Source organism: Planococcus citri, chromosome 4, assembly GCF_950023065.1.
Source record: "Planococcus citri chromosome 4, ihPlaCitr1.1, whole genome shotgun sequence".
NCBI lineage: Eukaryota > Metazoa > Arthropoda > Insecta > Hemiptera > Pseudococcidae > Planococcus > Planococcus citri.
In genome coordinates, this window is record NC_088680.1 from 28,442,737 (window position 1) to 28,463,620 (window position 20,884).

At 34.1% G+C, this 20,884-nt stretch overlaps 1 protein-coding gene and 1 long non-coding RNA gene across 2 annotated transcripts in view; one reads left to right on the forward strand and one right to left on the reverse strand.

The window, feature by feature from the left end:
- Positions 1–20,884, forward strand: part of LOC135845856 (protogenin A-like) — a 192,533-nt gene that overhangs the window by 139,437 nt on the left and 32,212 nt on the right. Inside the window, exon 4 of the mRNA XM_065364705.1 lies at positions 5,792–5,942. Coding sequence (XP_065220777.1) covers positions 5,792–5,942 — 151 coding nt within the window. The remainder of the gene's footprint in view (positions 1–5,791; positions 5,943–20,884) is intronic.
- On the reverse strand, positions 17,806–19,892 carry LOC135844367 (uncharacterized). The gene is made up of 4 exons (XR_010558509.1): positions 19,579–19,892; positions 19,294–19,483; positions 19,136–19,210; positions 17,806–18,223 (listed from the first exon to the last, which is right to left on the reverse strand). It is a non-coding gene; the product is annotated as an uncharacterized LOC135844367 (long non-coding RNA).

The window sequence follows — 20,884 nt, forward strand, 5'->3', positions numbered from 1 at the left end:
AAATTTGGATGACTATTTATGTCACATGGAAACTATTGAAAGTTGTCCAAACCTCCCCCCTCCCGCCACCCAATAAGTGCAAATTTTATTGGAACCCAATTTTTTTCGTTAGAAAATGGGGGGGGGTACTGAAAAAAGTCGCGAAAAAAGGTTCTTCATAAATTTCTTTTCATGTTACATGGGAACTATTGAAAAATCCCATTTTTTTGTTGAAAAATTGGGTGTGGGAACTGTTGAAAAAAACATTTTTACGTTGGAATTTTTTTTTTTTTTTTGGGGGGGGGGTACTTTTAACTGAAAAAAGTCGCGAAAAAAGGTCGCTAAAAGTCGCTATTTTTGAGAATTAAATTTTGGTAGACACCCTGAAAAAGTCAAAAACTCACTTGGTGACTTCCGGTGAATCGTTCACCAGAAGTCATCAGAATTCATGAAGGAGTCACCAGATACTGAAAAAAAATTCCAAAGGCTCTGAGGACAATATCGTGTTTTGTTTCAACATAAATCTAAAAAAAAGGTCGAAAACTCACTTGGTGACTTCTGTTGACAAATTTTCAAAGGTTCTGAGAATATTCTCGTTATTTTTTCAGCATAAATTAATTTTAAAAAAGGTCGAAAATTCACTTGGTAGTCACCAGGATTCACTAAGAAGTCGCCAGATATTCGAAAACAATTTCTAGGGTCATTGTGACATTCTGGTGATTTTTTTCACCATAAATTCACCTGAAAAAAAGTCAAAAACTCACTTGGTGACTTCTGGTGACAGATTCACCAGGATTCACCAGAAGTCACCAAGATTCACCAAGGAGTCACCAGATATTTCAAAACAATTTCTAGGGTCATTAGGACTTTCTCGTGATTTTTTTAACATAAATTCATCTAAAAAAAATCAAAAACTTGCAAGGTGACTTCTGGTGAATCTGTCACCAGAAGTCACCAGAATTTGCCAAGGGGTCACCAGACATTGTACAAAAATTTCTATGGTCATTAGGACATTCTGGTGATTTCTTCACCATAAATTCACCTGAAAAAAAAATCGAGGTCACCAGAATTCACCAAGGAGTCACGAGACACTGAAAAAAATTTCCAAAGGGTCTGAGGACAATCTCGTGTTTTTTTTCTACATAAATTCAGCTAAAAAAAAGATCAAAAACTCACGAGGTGACTTCTGGTGAATCTGTCACCAGAAGTCACCAGGATTCTCCAAGAAATCACCAGACACTAAAAAAAATTTTCAAAGGCTCTGAGAGGACATTTTCGTTATTTTTTCAACATAAATTTATTGAAAAAAAAAGGTCGAAAACGAACTTGCTGACTAATGGTGAATCTGTCACCAGAAGTTACCAGGATTCTCCAAGGGGTCACCAGTCGTTGTTCAAATATTTCTATGGTTATTAGGACATTCTGGTGATTTTTTCACCATAAATTCACCTGAAAAAAAGTCAAAAATTTACTTGGTGACTTTCAGTGAATTGTTCACCAGAAGTCACCCAAATTCACCAAGGAGTCACCAGACACTGAAAAAATTTCCAAAGGGTCTGAGGACAATTCCGTGATTTTTTAAACACAAATTCATCTAAAAAAAAAAGGTCGAAAACCCATTTGCTAGAAAAAATTTCCGAAGGCTGAGAGAACATTCTCGTGATTTTTTTCTCCATAAATTCATCTGGAAAAAAGTCAAAATCTCACTGATCTCACTGTCACCAGAAATCGCCAGATATTCGAAAACAATTTCTAGGGTCATTAGGACATTCTGGTGATTTTTTCATAATAAAGTCACCTTTAAATATACAGAAATATTTCACTTCCACAACAAAATGACATTCACCTAGAACCACACGTACACTATAGAAGAACATGTAATATGCAGTTTATTGATAACGTCAGTGCAACGAGTAAAAAACACTCAACGTTAAATAATGCTACGAAATGCTCGACTGTAATAATGATTACATTGTTTATTTCGTGTTGTGGTCCCCTTTATCAATTACACGTTGTGGCCGGTCATGGTTTAAACTTTCGATTCCTCGCTACATCGCATCGCATCGTCGTCGTGAAATTCACGCCGGACTCGGGCTCGAGCTCGGGGTATTTGACGTCTTCACCCTTTCTTCTCATCTTGGCTCAGGTACTTCTCTGGCAGGTTTAGGTTATTTTTTTGTATCCAAAAAACGCCTTCAACCATATCCGTTTATTTGATATTTATTCCGAGCATCCGGTCTCGTGGTTGGTAAAGGTATGTAGGAGTAATTAACATCGCATCGCTGACAGAGAGATACAAATACTCAAATAATTATTTATTTTTCTTTTTTCGCGCAACTGCAGTGATTTTTCACAATCACTGAGGTCATTTATATAGTCGTAAAGTTGCGTTAGGTCGCTTTAGATATACAAAATCGCACCATCGGATATTTTTCGCGTTCATTTGGTAGCTCTAGCTCTGGGTATGCGATTTTTTCTATATCTTCGATTCCCAAGTGTCATTACGGTTGCTAATTACACCCGCCCCTTAGATGTGTATTGTGTACGTAGCTGCAAGTCTGCTATTCTGCATCGTATAGGGCGATAAATTATTATTTTTTGATAATTTATCACCGCCGAAGTTGCGTTGCCTCCTGCTAGAGACTTTCGTGATAATGAAACAAATTTTATTATTGTGGATTTGCTATTTATATGTAACTTAATTTCCCCTTCCTTCCCCTCCCCTCCCCTTCTCATGCATCCAGATTCCAGAGTCCGTTTTGAGTTTGCTAGAGCGAGAGTGGTTAAGGGGAAAATACTAATTACTCACCTGTTGAAAGTGGGAAGAAATTATGAAGCATTTTCAAAAAACCTTGTAAAATACTCGCAATTAAAAAATAAAACATTTTTAAAGGAAAGTAATTCTGCAAATTTTTTTATAAAGGACTTTGCTCTTTTCATGAAGAAAACTTCGCTCTTCCAGTATTTACCTCTTGAATACTTGTTTCTCGTATCCCCTCCTCTATAGTTATGCCACCGGTAAGAATGATAGCGTATATGTATACTATGTGATACAGACCGGTAACGCAAAAAAAAGAACATGAAATGTACACATAATGTACCTACTTCTCCGAAGAGTAAAAGAAAAAAAATCGTGTGAATGTAAAAATGAAGGGACGCCATTTGTTTTATGTTTGACGGCCTGTGTATTAATTAATACCCTGGAATTAATTGGCGACTTTAACCGTAATGGCTTAATTACCTGTGTGGGCGATCCTCGTACTACTGTGCGTAAGACCTCACACAACTTACAAGTACCAACTTGGATGTGCTCGAATGCACTGTGAACATTGTCGAGATAACTCGTACTCGTATATTAAGCCTATAGTGAATTATTTTTTTCCTCCGTGTTTGAGCATCAATTTGAACACCAGATATGTACATGCCCAAGTCCATGTCAAGTTACATTTCGTGTGACTCGTGTGTGCTGTGAACCTGAGCTGGAGTTATTCACCTCCTACTGGTGCAGGTATTGTCATTGCGATGACACGTGTATGTGCGTAATGATCAAGTCGAAGTGTTATTTCTCTCTTAGAAATTGACAAACAAATGAAGATGATCGGTTTGGAATTTCAGAACTCTGGGTGTGAATTTTTTTCAATTTATTTTGAGCAAGTTCAAGGTTTCCAGGTGTGAGAGGGGGAGGAGGAATCGAAGGGAAAATATTCGAGGATGAGAGGAACGAAATGAAATGTTTTCAAATGTGCAACTCTTTTGAAAAAAAGTAACGACTTTCGAATCAAATTTTTATCCTTTGATTAGAGCCTTGAAAAAACAAATTTCGATAAACCAATTTCCATGCGACAATCTACATTATAAGCATTCAACGTGATTTTGTGCCAAAAAACTGACATAGACTTTGAGGGAAAACTGCAAAATTGCTTAAAATTAATTATGAGAAATGATTAAATTGACGTAAAAATAGTTAAATGAGCATAAAATTGATGAAGATGTTGAAATTTGTAAAATATTGTACAAATTGGTCTAAATTTAAACCAAATATTTGTAGCTGGATAATAGTTGGCAAAATTTTTAAATTATACTTTGTGTGGTTTTTACAAAAAAATTCAAATTTCGTTTTGATAATTTTTCCACTTTTAATTTTAATTTTTTGTGTTTTTTTGAGGGGAGGGGGGTGATAATGAAAGAAAAAATCTACTAGTTTTAGAATTTGGGATTTGAAAAAAAAAAACAATTTTTTCCTAGAAATCTGAATAATTTGTTTCTTCAACTCTTCCTGCTCCCTGCAAAAATTGAATATTTTGGAAAAATGTCGTGCTGACAGTACTGCTTTTGTCCTGTTTTTTCATGTCTTCTTACTCTTTAGACACGTTGAAAAATATTTTATGCCATTCTAACGAGTTGATGTTAGTTTTTGGTAATTTTCTATGATTTAGGCAATTTTGTAACTCTGCTGACAGGTTTTTATTAGCTTAGTTTCATCTTTATTAATTTTTGGTTATTTTTATTCTCAGAATTATTTTGATTTTCAACGATGAAAATCATGAAAAATTTTTGGGAAAAAAAACAAAACCCTAATGAATAATAGAGATATGTATAGGTACCTAATCAATTGTGTGAATGAAAGATATACGAGTAATCTGTTAAATTGATCCAATAATGTTTGGAAATGATGCACAAATTTTTGAAATACCATCAGAATTGGTAAAATTGCTTTATTTGGTTTTGCGCAAAAAAAAAAAATAAAAAAATAATGAAATAAATTCGTTGAAAGTGACTGGATAATCAAATCAATCAATCATCGTTAAATTGATTATAAGTTCAAAAAATAAATAAAAAATGCTCAAATCAACCGAAAATTTGAAATTTGACATGAAGAATTGAGTTCGCTTCCCTAAATATCAGAATCGCCTCTTTTATTTTAAAATGATTACTTTTTAAAGACCCCTTCTTAATTGAAAAATTGTGTTCTCAGGCGAGCATGATTGGATCTGATCGGATCAGATTAGGAAACTTTAGACAAGATCTGATTACATCATTTCATATATCCGGAGATTTTCTGGATCCTATTTGATCAAGGTTTTGATCGGATTTTATCCGTTCTGACCTAATCAGATTCAATTATTTTCTCCTTAGGTTCTGATTTATTCAGATAGGGTTAATATTTTTTGGATCTATCGACGAATTTCCTGCAAGTTTTCGAATGGCTCTCTTATGAATAAACGAATTTGTTACTTTAAGCGTTTGACATTGTAAATAATAGAAGAAAAATAACTTGTACACAAAACACTGTATTACACATTACAAAACATGCGACGGCCGTTTCAGTACGTAGTCGTACCATCATCAGGCATAAAGCAAGAATAATACAAGTAAAAATGCGAAGTACATACGAGAACAAATAGATAGAAAATTACGTCGAATTACATGAGCTTAGGATTTAGGGGAGGGGGGCGTTTGGTTGAGTATGTATATAGTTAGGGATTACCTTGTTTCTTTTGCAGGAGTTGTTGAAGTATAGGTGTTGAGAGCACTCGCGAAATTTCAACTTGTATTTCTTAAAAAGAACACATAATTTGGCTGTACTTGCCGATTCTAATGAATAAACGAATTTGTTACTTTCAGCGTCACAAATCTCCAATACTTACTTCAAAAAGTTCTATGCATATCTCGTAACATTTTATTTTACATTTGCTTCTTTTGGAAAAGCTGATTATCGCCCAATCGGGCTGGTTATTTTGCTAAAAACTTGTTGTTTATCATATGTATTTATCAATGCATAACTACATAAATTTTTAATTTTTGTTTCCAGAAATCTCATCCCCATCTAAAGACAGCATCGAGCCGGATGTATTCGCTTCCGAAGGTGAGAATGTGAGATTATCGTGCGAGATAAATTCCGTACCCGAGGCTGAAGTTATGTGGTTCTTTGAAGGCAATTCCATCTCAAATAGAACTGAAAAGTAAGCAGAATTCATTTTAATCCAATAATGTCGCACTAGCAGTTTTAAGTTCTGCAAAAAAAAAAAAATCATGTACTACAAACTACAAAAGCAATGGAATTGCAAAGTATGGTAGAATATGCATAATGTCTCAACAACATGCACTCGTCTCGTATGTATATTGTAAATTGTATACTCAAAGAAAAGCAACGATGGGAATAATATACTTGCGCCTATAATTAACCTTTATGCATGTCATCAATTTTAAATATAATTTTCCTTTCTTCTTTTTTCAATATTATAATAACGATAACGATAATGATACTCGTATTTCCGCGCTATGAATTTTTTATTTATTCTATACTCTATAATGAATAATGATTAATGAATTCGTTTAGTTGACTATTTTTAGTACACTATTTTCGATAAATTAAGACGATAATTCGAGAGGATGTGAGAAAATTAGCAAAATTCGCGACAAACTGGTTTACATTTCCGCTGCTTTTTTTCTCTCTCTCTTCTTCGAACTCGTTGATCAGTTTGTCAAAGAATTTATTCAGCATGAAAATATTTTGTAACCGTTATTTTTATTCGCCGATTTTTTTTTTCCAACGTAATTTCCTCTTTTATTTTTTCGCATCGTAAAACGTTTATATAAAAGAGATGAAATTTTAACGTAGTTGTTAAGTACATATTCGCGTTTAGAAGTGAATTATTAACCATCGAGAAATGAGAAAAAAGAAATGAAGAAATGGACGACGACGAAGTCGAATACACAGTACGAGAAAAGCATCGAGTATAATACTTGCAGCGTGGAGCACCTGTGAAGGAATAAGTAAAATTGAACGTTGAAACGTTTGTATTTAAAAATTCATCACAAAAGAAATCGTCTGTATTTGTATTACTTTTGTATTATTGTAGACGAAGAAGGAAAACTCAATCGTGCTTTTTTTTTCCAAGCCCGTCAAATAATGTATTTAAAGTGTTTAAAACGATGGAAAAAAATTCGCAGTGCCCGGTGCGGAGTTGATGAAGAAAAAGAGCAGAGAAAAAAATACTACAAGTACATCTTAATGTTATCGTTTCTTGTTTCGGGAAATTAATTTCCAACTGAAATGGCTTTCTTTCATTTTATATATAAGCGACACGCTCGCCATCCCTCCGCCCTCCCCACCGCGATTTTCAACGAAAACGACCGAGCGTTCACCGCTCATAGTTCTGTTGGTGATTTCGTCTTTGATGATACGTGTGCCGCCGAGTCATTTTTCTAGTCAAGTATTAATTTTTTCATAAAAATACAGGGATAGTATTTTTTTTATTTTGACGAGCTCTTTGAAATGAGACCAAAACGAAGTTTGTACGTTTGAAAATGGTTCAAGTACAAATTCACTTTTTTTTTGGCTTTTGGCTAAATTTCTTCCATTATGTTTCAAGATGGTTTTCTGACTAACTAGTGAACTGATAACATTATTTGAAATTTGCAATGTAGCTGTATTTCATTGTATTCAAAACCTTACGAGTATGTAAAAAATTCAAAAATGTTAAAATGTGATCCTCGACCTCCCCCCCCCCTTTGGGGTTCCAAAATTTTTCAAAATGGAGCCGAAACATCGAAAGCTTTTTTCTGATAGTAGCCTCATTAGTTTAATTACAGCAAGATCGAGGATTGGTACTTCAAGAATTTTTACAAAATCTCGAATTTTCCTGTAAATAAGCTCTTTAGGATATTTTTTTCCTCATACGAGTACTTAGTATTTTTTTTTCTTATAAGCGAAAGATTTTAAAACGTATAAATGTAAAATTTCGCATATACACGTGGAAAACACACCGATGTGCACCGCACCCTTTCTTCTTATCCCTAAAACGGTTGGATTGTTAATTGCTTTTAACGTAAATGTAAAAAGAACGCGAGCTGCGAGCTCGATGATTTTTTTTTTTTTTTGTTTAATTGTCAGAATTCAGTTAACGTGTAATTTTGAACCGACGAGTTGTCGAAACCTTCATCGAGAGAAGTGAAATGAATGCGAATATCGTACTAGAAATTTAACCGAGTTGAAATGAACCTCGAAGCTTGGTATTCGACTCGTTTACGCTGGAGACCGGAGACCGGAGAGAAGCCGGAGGCATGCGGCAGCGGTGCGGCGGAAGTCTTCGGAGAGTTTATTGTTGTTTTTGTACCATTACCTTAGAGACGGAATTAACATATTTTTTCCTAAAATAATCATCCCTCGTGGAATAATATTTCTTTTGACCCTTTATTACGATAAGCAATTATTTTCCTAACAAATTTTTCGCAGCGAAAAAAAATTTGAATAAGTTACGCTCAGCGTTTGTGTGCTGCTGATATTTAATATGGTTTTTTTTTTCGTCGATTCGACGTTTTGTGTTCGATGGTTGTTGTGTTGACGCGGAAATGGTCGGAGGAAGGGGGTTAATTTTTGTTGTGATTTTTTTCCCTTTCGTTTCGTTTTCAAAGAGGTTGTTTACACGTCTTAAGGGAGGATAGGGGGCGGTGGTTGATTTATTTTTGCTTTCGTTTTGTCCTTTTGTGGCTGGAAAGGTGAATTGAAGGGGTTTTCTGAGTCGATCAGATCGTTTACAGAGAACAGTGGATTTGATTCATGCTATCCTGCTGAAATCTGAATGAAAGCCAAGTAAGCTCGTATAAGCGGTTTTAAAACCTTTAGCAATTTTTTTTTGAATTCCAGTTTCCAAAAAAAATGTCATAAAATTTGTCGAAACAATATTTAGTTTCTATAAACGCGTTCAGTGTGTGTTTCTGACCAATTTGACCAATTATCCATCCCCCATCCCATTTTCTGAAATCAGTTTCAGAGTTTGGAATTTTCAAAAGATGGCTAAAGGCGTCAGGAAGGCTTGAAACTGCCTCCAATCGACTCAGTATGTTGAAATTGAGGTATAGGGTAAATTTGAGCTTTCTAATTTCATTTGGTAAAATTTTGTGGAAATGTGAACTTTAAAAAATGTGCTAGTGGCTCCGGAATTGCTCAAAATGGTTTGAAATTTTTTGAAATCGATTCGGATGGTCAGAAATAAAGTACATAACATTCAAGCTTTCTATATCAATTTAGTGACATTGTGATTTTTTCCTATTTTTGGGTCAAAAACTCAAAATTGATTTTCAAAAATTGAAAAATTATTTATTTTTTTTCAAGGGATATTTGACTTTTTTTAAAAACTGATTTTTTGGGGTGGAAAAATTGAAAAAAAAATTCATCACAAATGGCATTGAAATATTTTAAAAACAAAACATTCTGAAAAAAATAATAAAATCATGCCACTTTATTTCCTTGAAAATTGTTTTTTTGTGATTGAAAATAGTTGAAAGTTTTAAATTTTGCTCAACAGAGAAATCAATTTTTTGGGAGAGACCGAAGAATCAACGAAAAAAGGAAACAATTGAATTATAGAGCACAAAATTTCTCACAAAAACAGTTCATCAGAAGAATAAAAAATGCCTCACTTTTGAGAAATTCTCAGCCAATATTAAAAAAAAAAAAAAGAAATCATGAATTCTTCTGAAAAAAATTACTGAAAAAGTGGAGAGGCTAGGCGTACATTTTTGTCTTCCTCAGGAGAAAAAAAAACTTCAATTTTCTGGTATTTCGCCGAAATATAAAAACAATCTGGTACCACTTTTTCTCCATGGAGATAATCAAATAATGAACTATTTTCTCATAGAATCCAGGATCACCTTAATGTTTGCATTCTCCTTAAGTAATTTGAATTTTTCCAAAATTATTTTTTTTCAAACTTCAAGAAGTGTAATTTTTTGAGCACTCGTGGACTAGACGATAAAAATGGAAAATTTCACTGACTGGGTCTTATTGATTCGAAGTATTGGTAGAATTTTTTTCACGATTTTTTTGTCACTCATCCTCCACCCTCCCCTCTCCTAGAATCGAAATGGCAAAATTTTTCATTTTTATTTATCGTTCGTTCCTTTGGAGAAAAATCTCAAAATTGTACGACTTATCGCAAGTTTGGCAAATTAAAATTTCTCAACCTTCTCCAAATTTTTTACTGGATTGGCACCCTCTCATAATATGAAAGACCATTTTGTCAAATTTTCACGAAACGACATAATTTTCAAACTTTTCCATAATATAACCGAGCTAGCATAAAAAAATCTGAATTCCTTACCTTTGATAAAATCTTTTTCTTTACAAACTGTAAAGCCTTACGAGCTCGTGGAGGCACCCTTCTTGCCAATAAATTATCGTAACGAACCTCGAATCCTTATCAAATTGTCGGAAAATTTTCAAGGTGGAATTTTCCACGTGTTTTTCCCACTTGTTCAATCTCCACTTATGCGTTAATAATGTTTCTCGGGTGGGCTGGTTGGCTGGCTGGTGCTTGAAGGCGGAGATGCTTGAAAAACTTAAACTAGGCTGGTGCGATTCGAAACCCTTAACTTGCCTATAACCGTCCCATTCAACCGACTTATTTATATCGCGCGGTAAATTTTCACACGATCGAGTTGATTTATCGAATTTACACTATAAGTAGAAAGTAGAAACCTTGAAAAGTGTTGTATAAAAATTCGCCTGCTACTTTGACAGCTTTAATTAAGACGTAAAATTATCCTCTTTTAGGCTTTTTCAATTAACCTTTTTTTCGTTTTTTTTCGTTTTTTTTTTTTTTTCGTCGCCTCGACTCGTAAATATAACACTGTGGCAACTGGAACTTGGAGAGCTTTTTCACAGAATAAAATATCGAATTACCGGGCGCGATTCATCGCCACCTTTTTTTTTTTGCTCCACCGAAACGACACGGCGACGTAGGTGCGGGAAAAACATCGCATAAAATCCCCAAGATGCGAGAGAGTTTATCAGAACGCCATAAATAACCTAGAGGGTAATTTATTCTACGATAATCGAAGAATATTTCGAAATTTCCTCATTGTTAAGTGAATACATCTTGGGAGCGACGGTGTGTACGCTGCGCCGGTTATTTGTTGAACATCGTCATCTTCTCGGCTGCTGTGTGTACTGTGTATAGTGTGTACGTAGCATACGCGCGACAAATAACGCAAAAACGTGATTTACGATCACCTTAGCGGAATTATTCATGAAAAACGTACTCGTACAGTACCTAGTTTTTTTTTCTTCTCTCTGCTGTTTTTAAAAACATTGTCGTTGGTGTATAGAGTTGTGTATACACATCGCCCAGCATCGTGTCGCTGTCGTGTCCCATCAATGTTGCATATTTTACAAAAACGAAAAAAAAACACCAACTCGGTAAACGTAAATTTATAGGTTACCCCTCTCTCGACGTCCGGTTCATTTCTAATTTTAACATCTGTAACTGTACTTAAGAAGGAGGTGGGTTAAACTGAAGAAATTTTGATATGATTTGGAAAATGCGTGTGAAAACTCCGCAAAAGTTCAAGTTTCCAGCCAATCGAGTTCATTTTTCTGTTTATAGCCTATTTTTTGAAAATTTTTGATAATTTGCCAAAAAAATGTAAAATTTTTCTAAAATTGAAATAGAAATTTTCTTTACCTCATGAAGATCCCCATTAATCCATCTCCAATATTTTCTAACTTTCTTGGAAACTTTGTCAAGGTCCCAAATCAACGTTTTTCAAAACGACTGGAAATCAAAATTTAAAACTGAATCTGGGAAATCCTTTTCATATTCTAGTGGTCCAATTGAATTTCTTTTCAAGTAGAAAGGATGAGAGAAATTCCAAATCGGTTGACCAAAAAATTTTAGTTCAATCAAGGGGGGCTAAACGTCATTTGGGGGACGTTCTAGGGGCTACGGGTGAGGTCAGTTTGAAAAACTAAGGCTATATTCGTGTTCAGCGATATCGAAAACATACCATTTCTTGTGTCACACGAATGAAACCATTTTTTTGACTTTTACCCCCTTTGGGGAGGTGCTGGGGGCGTGGATGGGGTTCAATCAAAAATCTGACGTCATATTCGTGTTCAGCGTCACCAAAAACATACAATTCGATATGTCACATGCCCCAGATTTTTTTGAAATTTTTTCCCAAATTTGGGGGAGGGGGTGCTGCCCCTCCATTGAGAGATTCCATCTCGAAAATTGAATATTTCGAAAAAGGCATCAAAAGGTACATCTATGGCAATTTTTCAGAATTTTAAATGGTTGCTCCCACTTACAGCGCCATTTTGAAATTTGAACTTCTAATTTGAAAGTTTAACTTTCAACTTTTGAAAATTTCAAAATACTCAAAAAGTTCAAAATGCAATGCCCTTTTGAAATGTGAAATCAGTTTTAATCAAAGTATCATAACTTTGGTGGTATGCGCTGCTGAAGTTGAGTACCTCGAGACAATGTAAAAATAATTGAAGCCCCCTCCCTCCACCCGTCCTCTGAAGAGTCTGGGACCAAACTGATTGCGGGTTTCTCACTTATTGGGGGGTAAACATTGTAAAAAAATTGGTCGAAATTGAAGGACATGACTGAAAAACGTTGGTTGAATTGAAGTGGAATGACCCGAAGGTACAAGTTTTTTCTGCAGTGCTTCTTTTCGGTAACAGTTTATCAAAATTCAGAACTTTTCAGCATTTTCATTGTTTGGAAAGTCCTCCAGAGGTGCCGAAGTCTTTAAATCATTAATTTTTCATGGCTTTTACGTGAAAGTATTTTAAGAACATAAGAACCGTTGTTTGGTTCTAATATTGATATTTTCAACCAATCATTCAATGAAGGGGTTCGATGCAATTTTTCATCTTTGTTCTCCTCTCTTATTAAAAATTCTTTAAAATCTCGTTTTTTCATTTTTTCCCACTAAGTACACCAAAATATGCTAGGGAAAAAAATTACGAAATCATTCTTGAAAAAATTCGGGGGGAGGGGAAGATGTACACATGCTTTATAACCCCTCAGCCGTAATGAGTCCTTTTCCACTGTCACGGCCTTTTTTGGAGGCACGAGGGGAGGAAGTTCAGTTCTTCAATGAATTTTGAATTCAAAGGGCCAGGTAGCTCAAATCGCAACTTTTGAGGGTACGACCGAAGGATTGCACAGATTATACATACTACCCAAGAATGGGAAAACTACAATTTTTTCGAAAATTACTCGTACTTCACTTTGAGAACCCCTGGATCAGCCCCTCAAATAGCTGGGGGGGGGACTCAAAATTTTTCTGACCAGTCTCCTTATCAAAGTAAACTTCCCCACCAATTTTCGTCAAAATCTAGGATATGCTTTTTAATGTCATTGTTGACCGATTTATAAGTCTTCAAGCCGAAAAAATCAGAAGTTTTTTTTTCTTCAACCGTCTTCTCAATTCTGAAATTTTTCTAAAAAATGGACTAATTTTTTCCAAAAATGGGTAGAAAAATCGTTCCTAATTTTTTTTCAGATTAAAATGATTGAAACTTCTCAAAAAGTGACGAAATCGCTCGAAAATATGGGCAAAAGTTGATTTTGGATAGCCCAGTATAATTTTCAAACATTTTGTAATTTGCCTCTTAAATTTAGCATTTTTGTTTCCACCAAAATTCTCCAATGAGCAGAAAAATCAAATATTCGTATTTTTTCGCTTCCTCTTCGTGAAACCCCAACTTTCGTTCAATTTCAAGCCACAGGGTTAAAATAAGTTCACCTGTCAGAGAAATAAAAAGTGCTCAAAAGCCAACCCTTATATTTACCAAGCAGCAGAATCGACTGCGACAAATTCCGATTGAATAATTAACGATAAACTTTGTCGGGCGTATATTAATTAACAATAACGCCGTTAGCTATCCCAGCCCCTCCCCTGTTTCTCGCGCACACCTTACCTCGGGTCGCGAGATAAATAATTTACCATATAAAATAAATCGTCTTCTCGTAATAAAATGCCAAATTACCAAAGTTTAATGCCCCTATAAATCGTTGTTTATGAACCAAACATTATACACATGATCTATTTCCAAGTCTCCCCCTCCCCCCTCCTCCCATCATTTCTCATAGAAATAGATACGTACAAATCTACACAGAAACATATCTAAGTATGTTCTTTTATACATTGACGACGAACAAGAAGCTGAAGAGAAAAAAAAAATAAAGAAAAACGAAAAGAAAAGAGACGACTACAACGACGACAACAACAACACGAAAAACCTCAACTATTGCGATGGCGTTATTTCCAGACTTTTTTTCTTTTACGTATAAAAAAATTCCTAAACGATATTTGCGCAATGCGAATATATACGTACATACGTACGTAAAGCTCTCGTATACAGATATATCATCGCGATAAATACTACCCTAGCAAGTACCAAAACCAGGAAGTTATCGGCGATACGAGAAATTTTTTGAAAATTCGGGTTCTTCAGCTGCATCTTTCGTTCGGTCGTTTTCGCTTTTTCCCTTTCTCGATAGAAGACAAATTACATGAAATTTAATTCGTTCGAAGTGCTACGTTATGTACCAAAGTTTCCTCCCTCTTCTTCACGCCACCGCCGTCCAATTTCGAGTTCATTAAAATCTCACGATGTATTATGCGACCCCTCTCCCCTCTCCCTCCCCTCCATACGCTGACTCTGTTTGGGCCATCGCACGATTCCAAAAAATATATGTGCTCGTACGTATAGAGAACGTCGACTCGCGAGTTGACATTTTCACATTTTGTAGATTCCGTTCAAAAGTTAAATAATATCGAAAAGTTTGTCAAATAAAGGGGACAAAAAATAACCTACTTGCAGTCTATTTCTTCCAGTCACGACATCTCGTATTGGCATTTGGCGTATTGAAAAAAAAAAAAATGCACACACGAAGAACTTCCCCAAAACCGAAAACACGCCACCGCATCGATAAAGTATATCAATTTAATCGAGTCGAATAATTTATACGACGAATTATGTCAACCGTTTTGTACACGAGCGAGGAATGAATGGTTACTAATTCAATTATTTTCCATATTTCTGTGCTAAAGCACACATAATCTCGTTGCATATATCAAACACTTGGAAAAACAGCACCCAGACAAAGGCAACGTGAAACCGATCAGAATGAGAAATGAGACGCATTAATCATTCGCTGTGTTTTTTTTTTCACCCCGGTGCATTTCCGCTCAAAGTGCCTTCAATTCTTACTAAATTAATGACGTTATCTGCCACCAAAGCTTTTCTCTGTTGACTCAACTCCTTATCATTTATACACGTAGAGTATAAGTATAAAATAATCCATCAATATTCACACATACTATATGCGCCATTTTGCTCAATACCTACCTATCCCTTTTTTTATACCCTTTCTCAATTCAATCGATAAATGTCGGAAAAACATTCGATAATATTTCATACCCCGTTGAGAAGATTTTTCACGATATATTTTTTTTCACTTTTGAAAATCAAGTTCTTGGAAAAGCCGTAGAAAAAGAGAGAAATAAAGTCCAAATGGAAGAAAAATTTTTCCTGTAGAAAACTACTGCGAAGAAATGATAAAAAATTTACCGAGTTTTTTTCCTCCTATATTTCTTGTCATATTGAGAGAAAATAGTTTATTTCGAAGTTCAAATTACCCCGAATGACCGGCATTCGTACCTTTTTTTTTAGCCATTTTCTGGAGCAACGTTTTATGGGAAAGTTTAACAGCAGGGTAAATGATTTTTTAACAATTTTTTTTTATTTGACTGGTTCTTAATTGGAGGAAATTCATAATTTATGACCGATGGGGGTTTCAAACCGGAGAACCTTCTTTTTCACTTTATATCTGGTATCGTCTTCTTCAATAGGTCCTGATTTTACTGAGTTAGATCGATAGAGTAGCCTTTTTCAGCACGAGTATCTGTTTATCTAATTTTGAGGGAAAAATTTACTCAATCGATAATTTGCCAGGAAGTCTATTGGAAAAGGTAAATTACTGGTAAATTCATAAAAATAATGTTGAACTCGTGAACTGAAACGTACGTAACTATACCAAAATTAGGTCAAATATGGAAAAACGTAGGTATTAAGTATACCTAATGACGGAGATATTCGATTGTATAATTCATAAAATCAAACGTACAGTAATTACCCATAGTGCATTCGCCATCGACGTGAATAATCTTTGTGGCGTTTGCAACGATAGTGTACTAATGAGTAATTAAAGGTGACATTATGAATAATAAAACGTTTTTTGATAAATTTACGTTCTTCTATTGAAAATTACAGTTACCTAGTAAATTGGATAACAGATAAAACGTAATGAGTACAACCAGGATAATAAATATTTTACGAGGTCAAATTATCTTAAAATGTCGATTAATTGAGATTTTCATAGAGCTATTTCTTCCTCGTGTAGTTAGGTTAGGAATTTCAACCGGTGAATAAAATTTATCATAATGTCTTGAATTTTTCAAGGCGGTGAAAGTTTAGAAATATTTCAAAAATTAGAGACTTGAGCATCGTGACGAAAACATATCGTTTGACTGTTTGATGTCATTTGAAATTGGATGGAAAAGCAAACAACGCAGTTCGAACGAATAAAAATAGCCTGAATACGTAATTTGGGAAAAATCAATTTTTCACGGAAAAGCAAATAATTTTTTTTCAGCTGTATTTTCATTTACCAAATCACTTGTGATTCACTTAAAATTACCAGTAATTCGTTAGGGACTGCCAGTTATATACCGAAAGGTAGCGGTAATATAGCAGAAAAAATTTCTTCAGACTTCATAATAAAATCAAAAATGTCAAACTTTGCAGAATTTTTTCAAAGATTTTCAAGTTTCAACGTTGCTCAATGTGTTCCTAAAAGTCTTGCTCTTTTCCAAAAATTGCTCAGTCTCGTTTTTTTTTTGACAAGAACTGCAAAAATACATAAGTATCTACATATATAATTTGTTGGCCCTTATCTAACTAAAGGTTCTGATTTTTGTTGTAATTGTCAAAGTCTTGCTTTTTTCCAAAAATAAATATCAATGAAAAAATCCTCGCTTTTTCAAAAATTTTCATTTTTTGGAAAAATTGCTGATTGTGGTGACTTTTTGTAGTAAATTCCAAAATATCCCACTTTTTATTTGAAATTATCCAATATTCTTGCATTCTCTACGAAAGTTGCAAAAATGAGTCTTTTTTGCCAATAATTGCCATATAGTCGTGCTTTTTGCAAAAAATTTACAAAAACTCGTGTTTTAGCAACATTTTTGAAAAATGTCAATTTTTTCTAAAAATTCCAAAAAGTTTCCCTTTTTTCTAACACTTGTCCTAAATTCTAGCTTTTTTCTCGGGAATTGAAAGAAACCCATTTTTTTGGTTAAATTGTCAAAATCTTGCATTTTGTGCCAAAAATTCCTGAAAATTCTCGCTTTTTTAAAACTGCCTTAAAACGTCTAATTTTAAGGATAGAATTCCAAAAAGTATCGCCATGTTCCGCTTTTTTGGCGGAAATTGCAAGAAAATTGATATCGTTTTTTTCATTTTTAATCACCGTAACAAAAGATCCTGCTTTTTTTCTAAAATTATCATACGCTTGCTCTTACGTTTAAAAAAAAAATTTCACATGTGGGCAAAATTATGAAAAACTTTTTTTCCTTGAAAACCATCCAAATAAATATTGATTTTTCTCGCCAGAAATTGCTAAAAAGTATTACTTTTTTGTCTTTGTCAATAATTATCGTGAGGTCCTACTTTTTGCTAAGATTGTCGAAGTCTTGCTCTTCGCCAAGAAATGCAATAATTCTTATTCGTTGTCATAAATTACCAAAATACGTATGTGCTGTTTTTTTCGTCATTTCTCTCTACTTTCAAATTGCACACGAGCCCTAACAAGCAATTTATTAAAGCATAGAAAGAGTCTCGAATCCAATTTGAATAAATCAAAAAAAAAATCCTCAAAATATGGATATTTTTGATACCTATTACCTACGTGCAAAAGAGAAAGAATCAATAAAAATATGCAAAATCAAAACCTATAAAAATTTACGAAGCCGGGTTTTTCATTTTTATTTTCAACATAGAAGAATTTCAAAAGGCACTAATTATAAAATGCTTCATGTAGCCATTAAAATTCATGGATATCTATTAATCGACAAAATACTACCTGCCGATTAATATAGGTTTCCTTTCCACCAATTTTAATGGCTACAGAACCATGGGCTTAATTGTATTCCTGTAATATTGATGTAAATGGGCTGTAGGTTGTATTGTGCCTTTTGTTTATCCATGCTACTCAGGGAGACAATATTACGTTGATCATTGAGGTCTTTCTTCGAAACCACCATTCCGGGGTGGAAGCCACAGAATTGTCGAACTCTAGATGATTAGTGTCACTTTTCCGGGAAGAAGAACTAGCCAATGTCTAGTGTCTTCACACTGACTGCTTTCCTTTGATAAAATCTGAAATAACGTTAATGGTTTGCATCAGTTAGTCGCAATTAATAATAATGATGATTTGTGTTTTTAAAAATTTTTTTTATTTATTTATTCGGGCGCTTTAACTCCTATCGTTATGTATTTAACACATTTCATTCGATTTGTAGGGGAGGGGAGGGGAGGTGGAAAAGTTGAAGACTTCGAATAAAAACAAAAAAACCAAATCGATAGGTATTAGTATTCAGCACTCCAAAAACCTAATCATTACGTAAACCATACCTAAAATTATCAGGGTGGAGTGATTAAAAATATATCTTGGATTTTGACCAAATTAACGGAGGTAGTTTACTTCAAATGGAAAGCGTTCCATAAGAAATTTGAGCCCAGTAGGCCGTAGGTGAAGAGGGGATGCAGCTAAGGACCTTCAAAGTGAGATTATTTACACATTTGAACAAGTTTTCATTAAACATTTTCCGAAAAGTGAAAAAAATTCTTTTCACCACCTGAACAAGCATAAATGCAAAGCAAATTCATGATTTGTCCACCTATGATCAAAAAAGTTCCGAAACATCAAAATTTTCTTTATAATATTTCTACTGTATCCAGTGGTGAGGAGATTATTACGATAAATGCTGGGGAAATGATGCCAAAATTCTATATTTTCAAAAGAAAAAAATGGAGTAGGTAATATGTCAAAATACATATAAGTGTTTTTGAGGACGCCGAATTCATATTTTTGGGTAGTTTCACTTTTTGACTTAAATTTAGCCCCCGAGAGGAGGGACTAAAATGTAATCGAGTAAGATATCAAAATTTATAGGTTACGTTTTTGAGGACACCGAATTCAAATTCCACTCCACAATCCTTATTCGACATCATGAAGTCTCATCTCCTAAACCACTTTATTTAATGAAATAATTTATTTTGAAAACTTACCCTGCTCTGAATGTGAGTACAATTCCATTTTTTCTTTGGCGGCCTGTTTCCTCAAGCGTTCCTTTGGTATCCACTCTGAAGTAAATAAAATACCAAACATATGTGTAAATGTACAAAAAATGCTTGACTTGAAAATCATCATTCATTATTTAATTTACCTTTAGAATTTGTATCTTTGTCTAATTCCAGATAATCTGCACAATTCCGCCCTAGCTCCTTGAAGTCTCGCATCCTTTTCTCGAACCATCTCATCCTTTTCTCGAACCATCTCATCCTTTTCTCGAACCATCCTTATCAATTCATCCTTCGTTAAGTTGGAGTAATTCTTTGTGGATCGACAGTCGACGCCTGTAACACAATATGGAAACGTGTAAATGTACCTAATCAGTAAAATATCATGGGTACTTCGATAGAGCACAAAAAATCGAATTATTCACACTTACTAGTGATACTAATTGAAAACACAAAAATCGCAATTGTGAAAAACATTTTATTCGAAAAAAGAAAAGAAAAAAATAATCCACAGGTACACATCAGAACGCGTAAGAAATTCTTAAAGAGTGTTTAAAATTTGAATTGATGTGAACGAATGTAATCGATGTACGAGTAGATAGATCTAGATAGGCAGACACGTAATGTAGGTTATTCGAGATCAAAATGTGAAGAGGTACGGGCATAACTTTGATATAAATACCTAATTTCCAATAAAAAAATTTCGATATGAAAAAACAGTTAGCAATCAGCCATGACAATTCAATTCACTGTGTAGATTATGAGGATTGATGGGAAAATACCTAGAAACATCGTTCTAAAACGCATGGGGTGTTTGTGATTTTGAAAATACATACATTTTAATATGTGGTTAATCATCTGTGTACGAGTATTTTAAAATTATCTCGTAGTTTAATCATCTTAAATAAATGAATTTTTAGAAAAAAGTAATCATTTGCTGCGATCAATTTTGTATGTTTATTAAAATGATCGTTTAGCTTGTATAATTTCATCATCATAATGATATCAAGTAGAAAAATCCGGTTCCCCTCCAATCCTCCACATTTCTTTAATAAATACAAATTTCTAGTTAGGAAAATAAACTATGTATGAAGGGAAGTTATATAGTCTTGATAAAAAATTGGAATATAATTTATTAAAATTGAGCTCAAACATTCAAACATTTGAATGATTGAGTACCCAAAAAAATCGATGGATTTTGACCAATTTTGTTAAAGACCTTTATTTTGAGCTGAAAGAGACCAAAAAAAAAATATTTTAGCCTCGGAAGTGCCCCTGGAGGCCCTGGAGGGAAGATTTATGGGTCCTCAAAGTGGTGGTATTTTCGATAAAATAGTATTTTTTTCGATTCAGCTTTGTTTTGGAAAAATGGTCCAGTTCCAAAAGAGTTGTATTTGACATCCTGCGTCAACCTAGACCATTGCCATCAAAATCCCAGACCACTTTCAGGGTTCTGCTGAGAGGTTGAGAATTTGAAAATCGCATTTTTTGGGGTAGTAGGTAAATTCCTATTTTGAAAATATTTTTTTCTCGAATGTTACACGTTAATTGAGCCAAAATGTAGATATTTTGTAGATATCATTTCTGAAAATGTGAGAATATTTCGGAATAGGCTACAGTTGTGGCAATTCCAAAAAATTTAAAAAATTTGATAAGTAAAAAATATTGTTGGCTATTTTAATCAATTTCTTCAAATTGGTAATATTGGCTAAAAATTGGCACCACTGCATTCCAAAA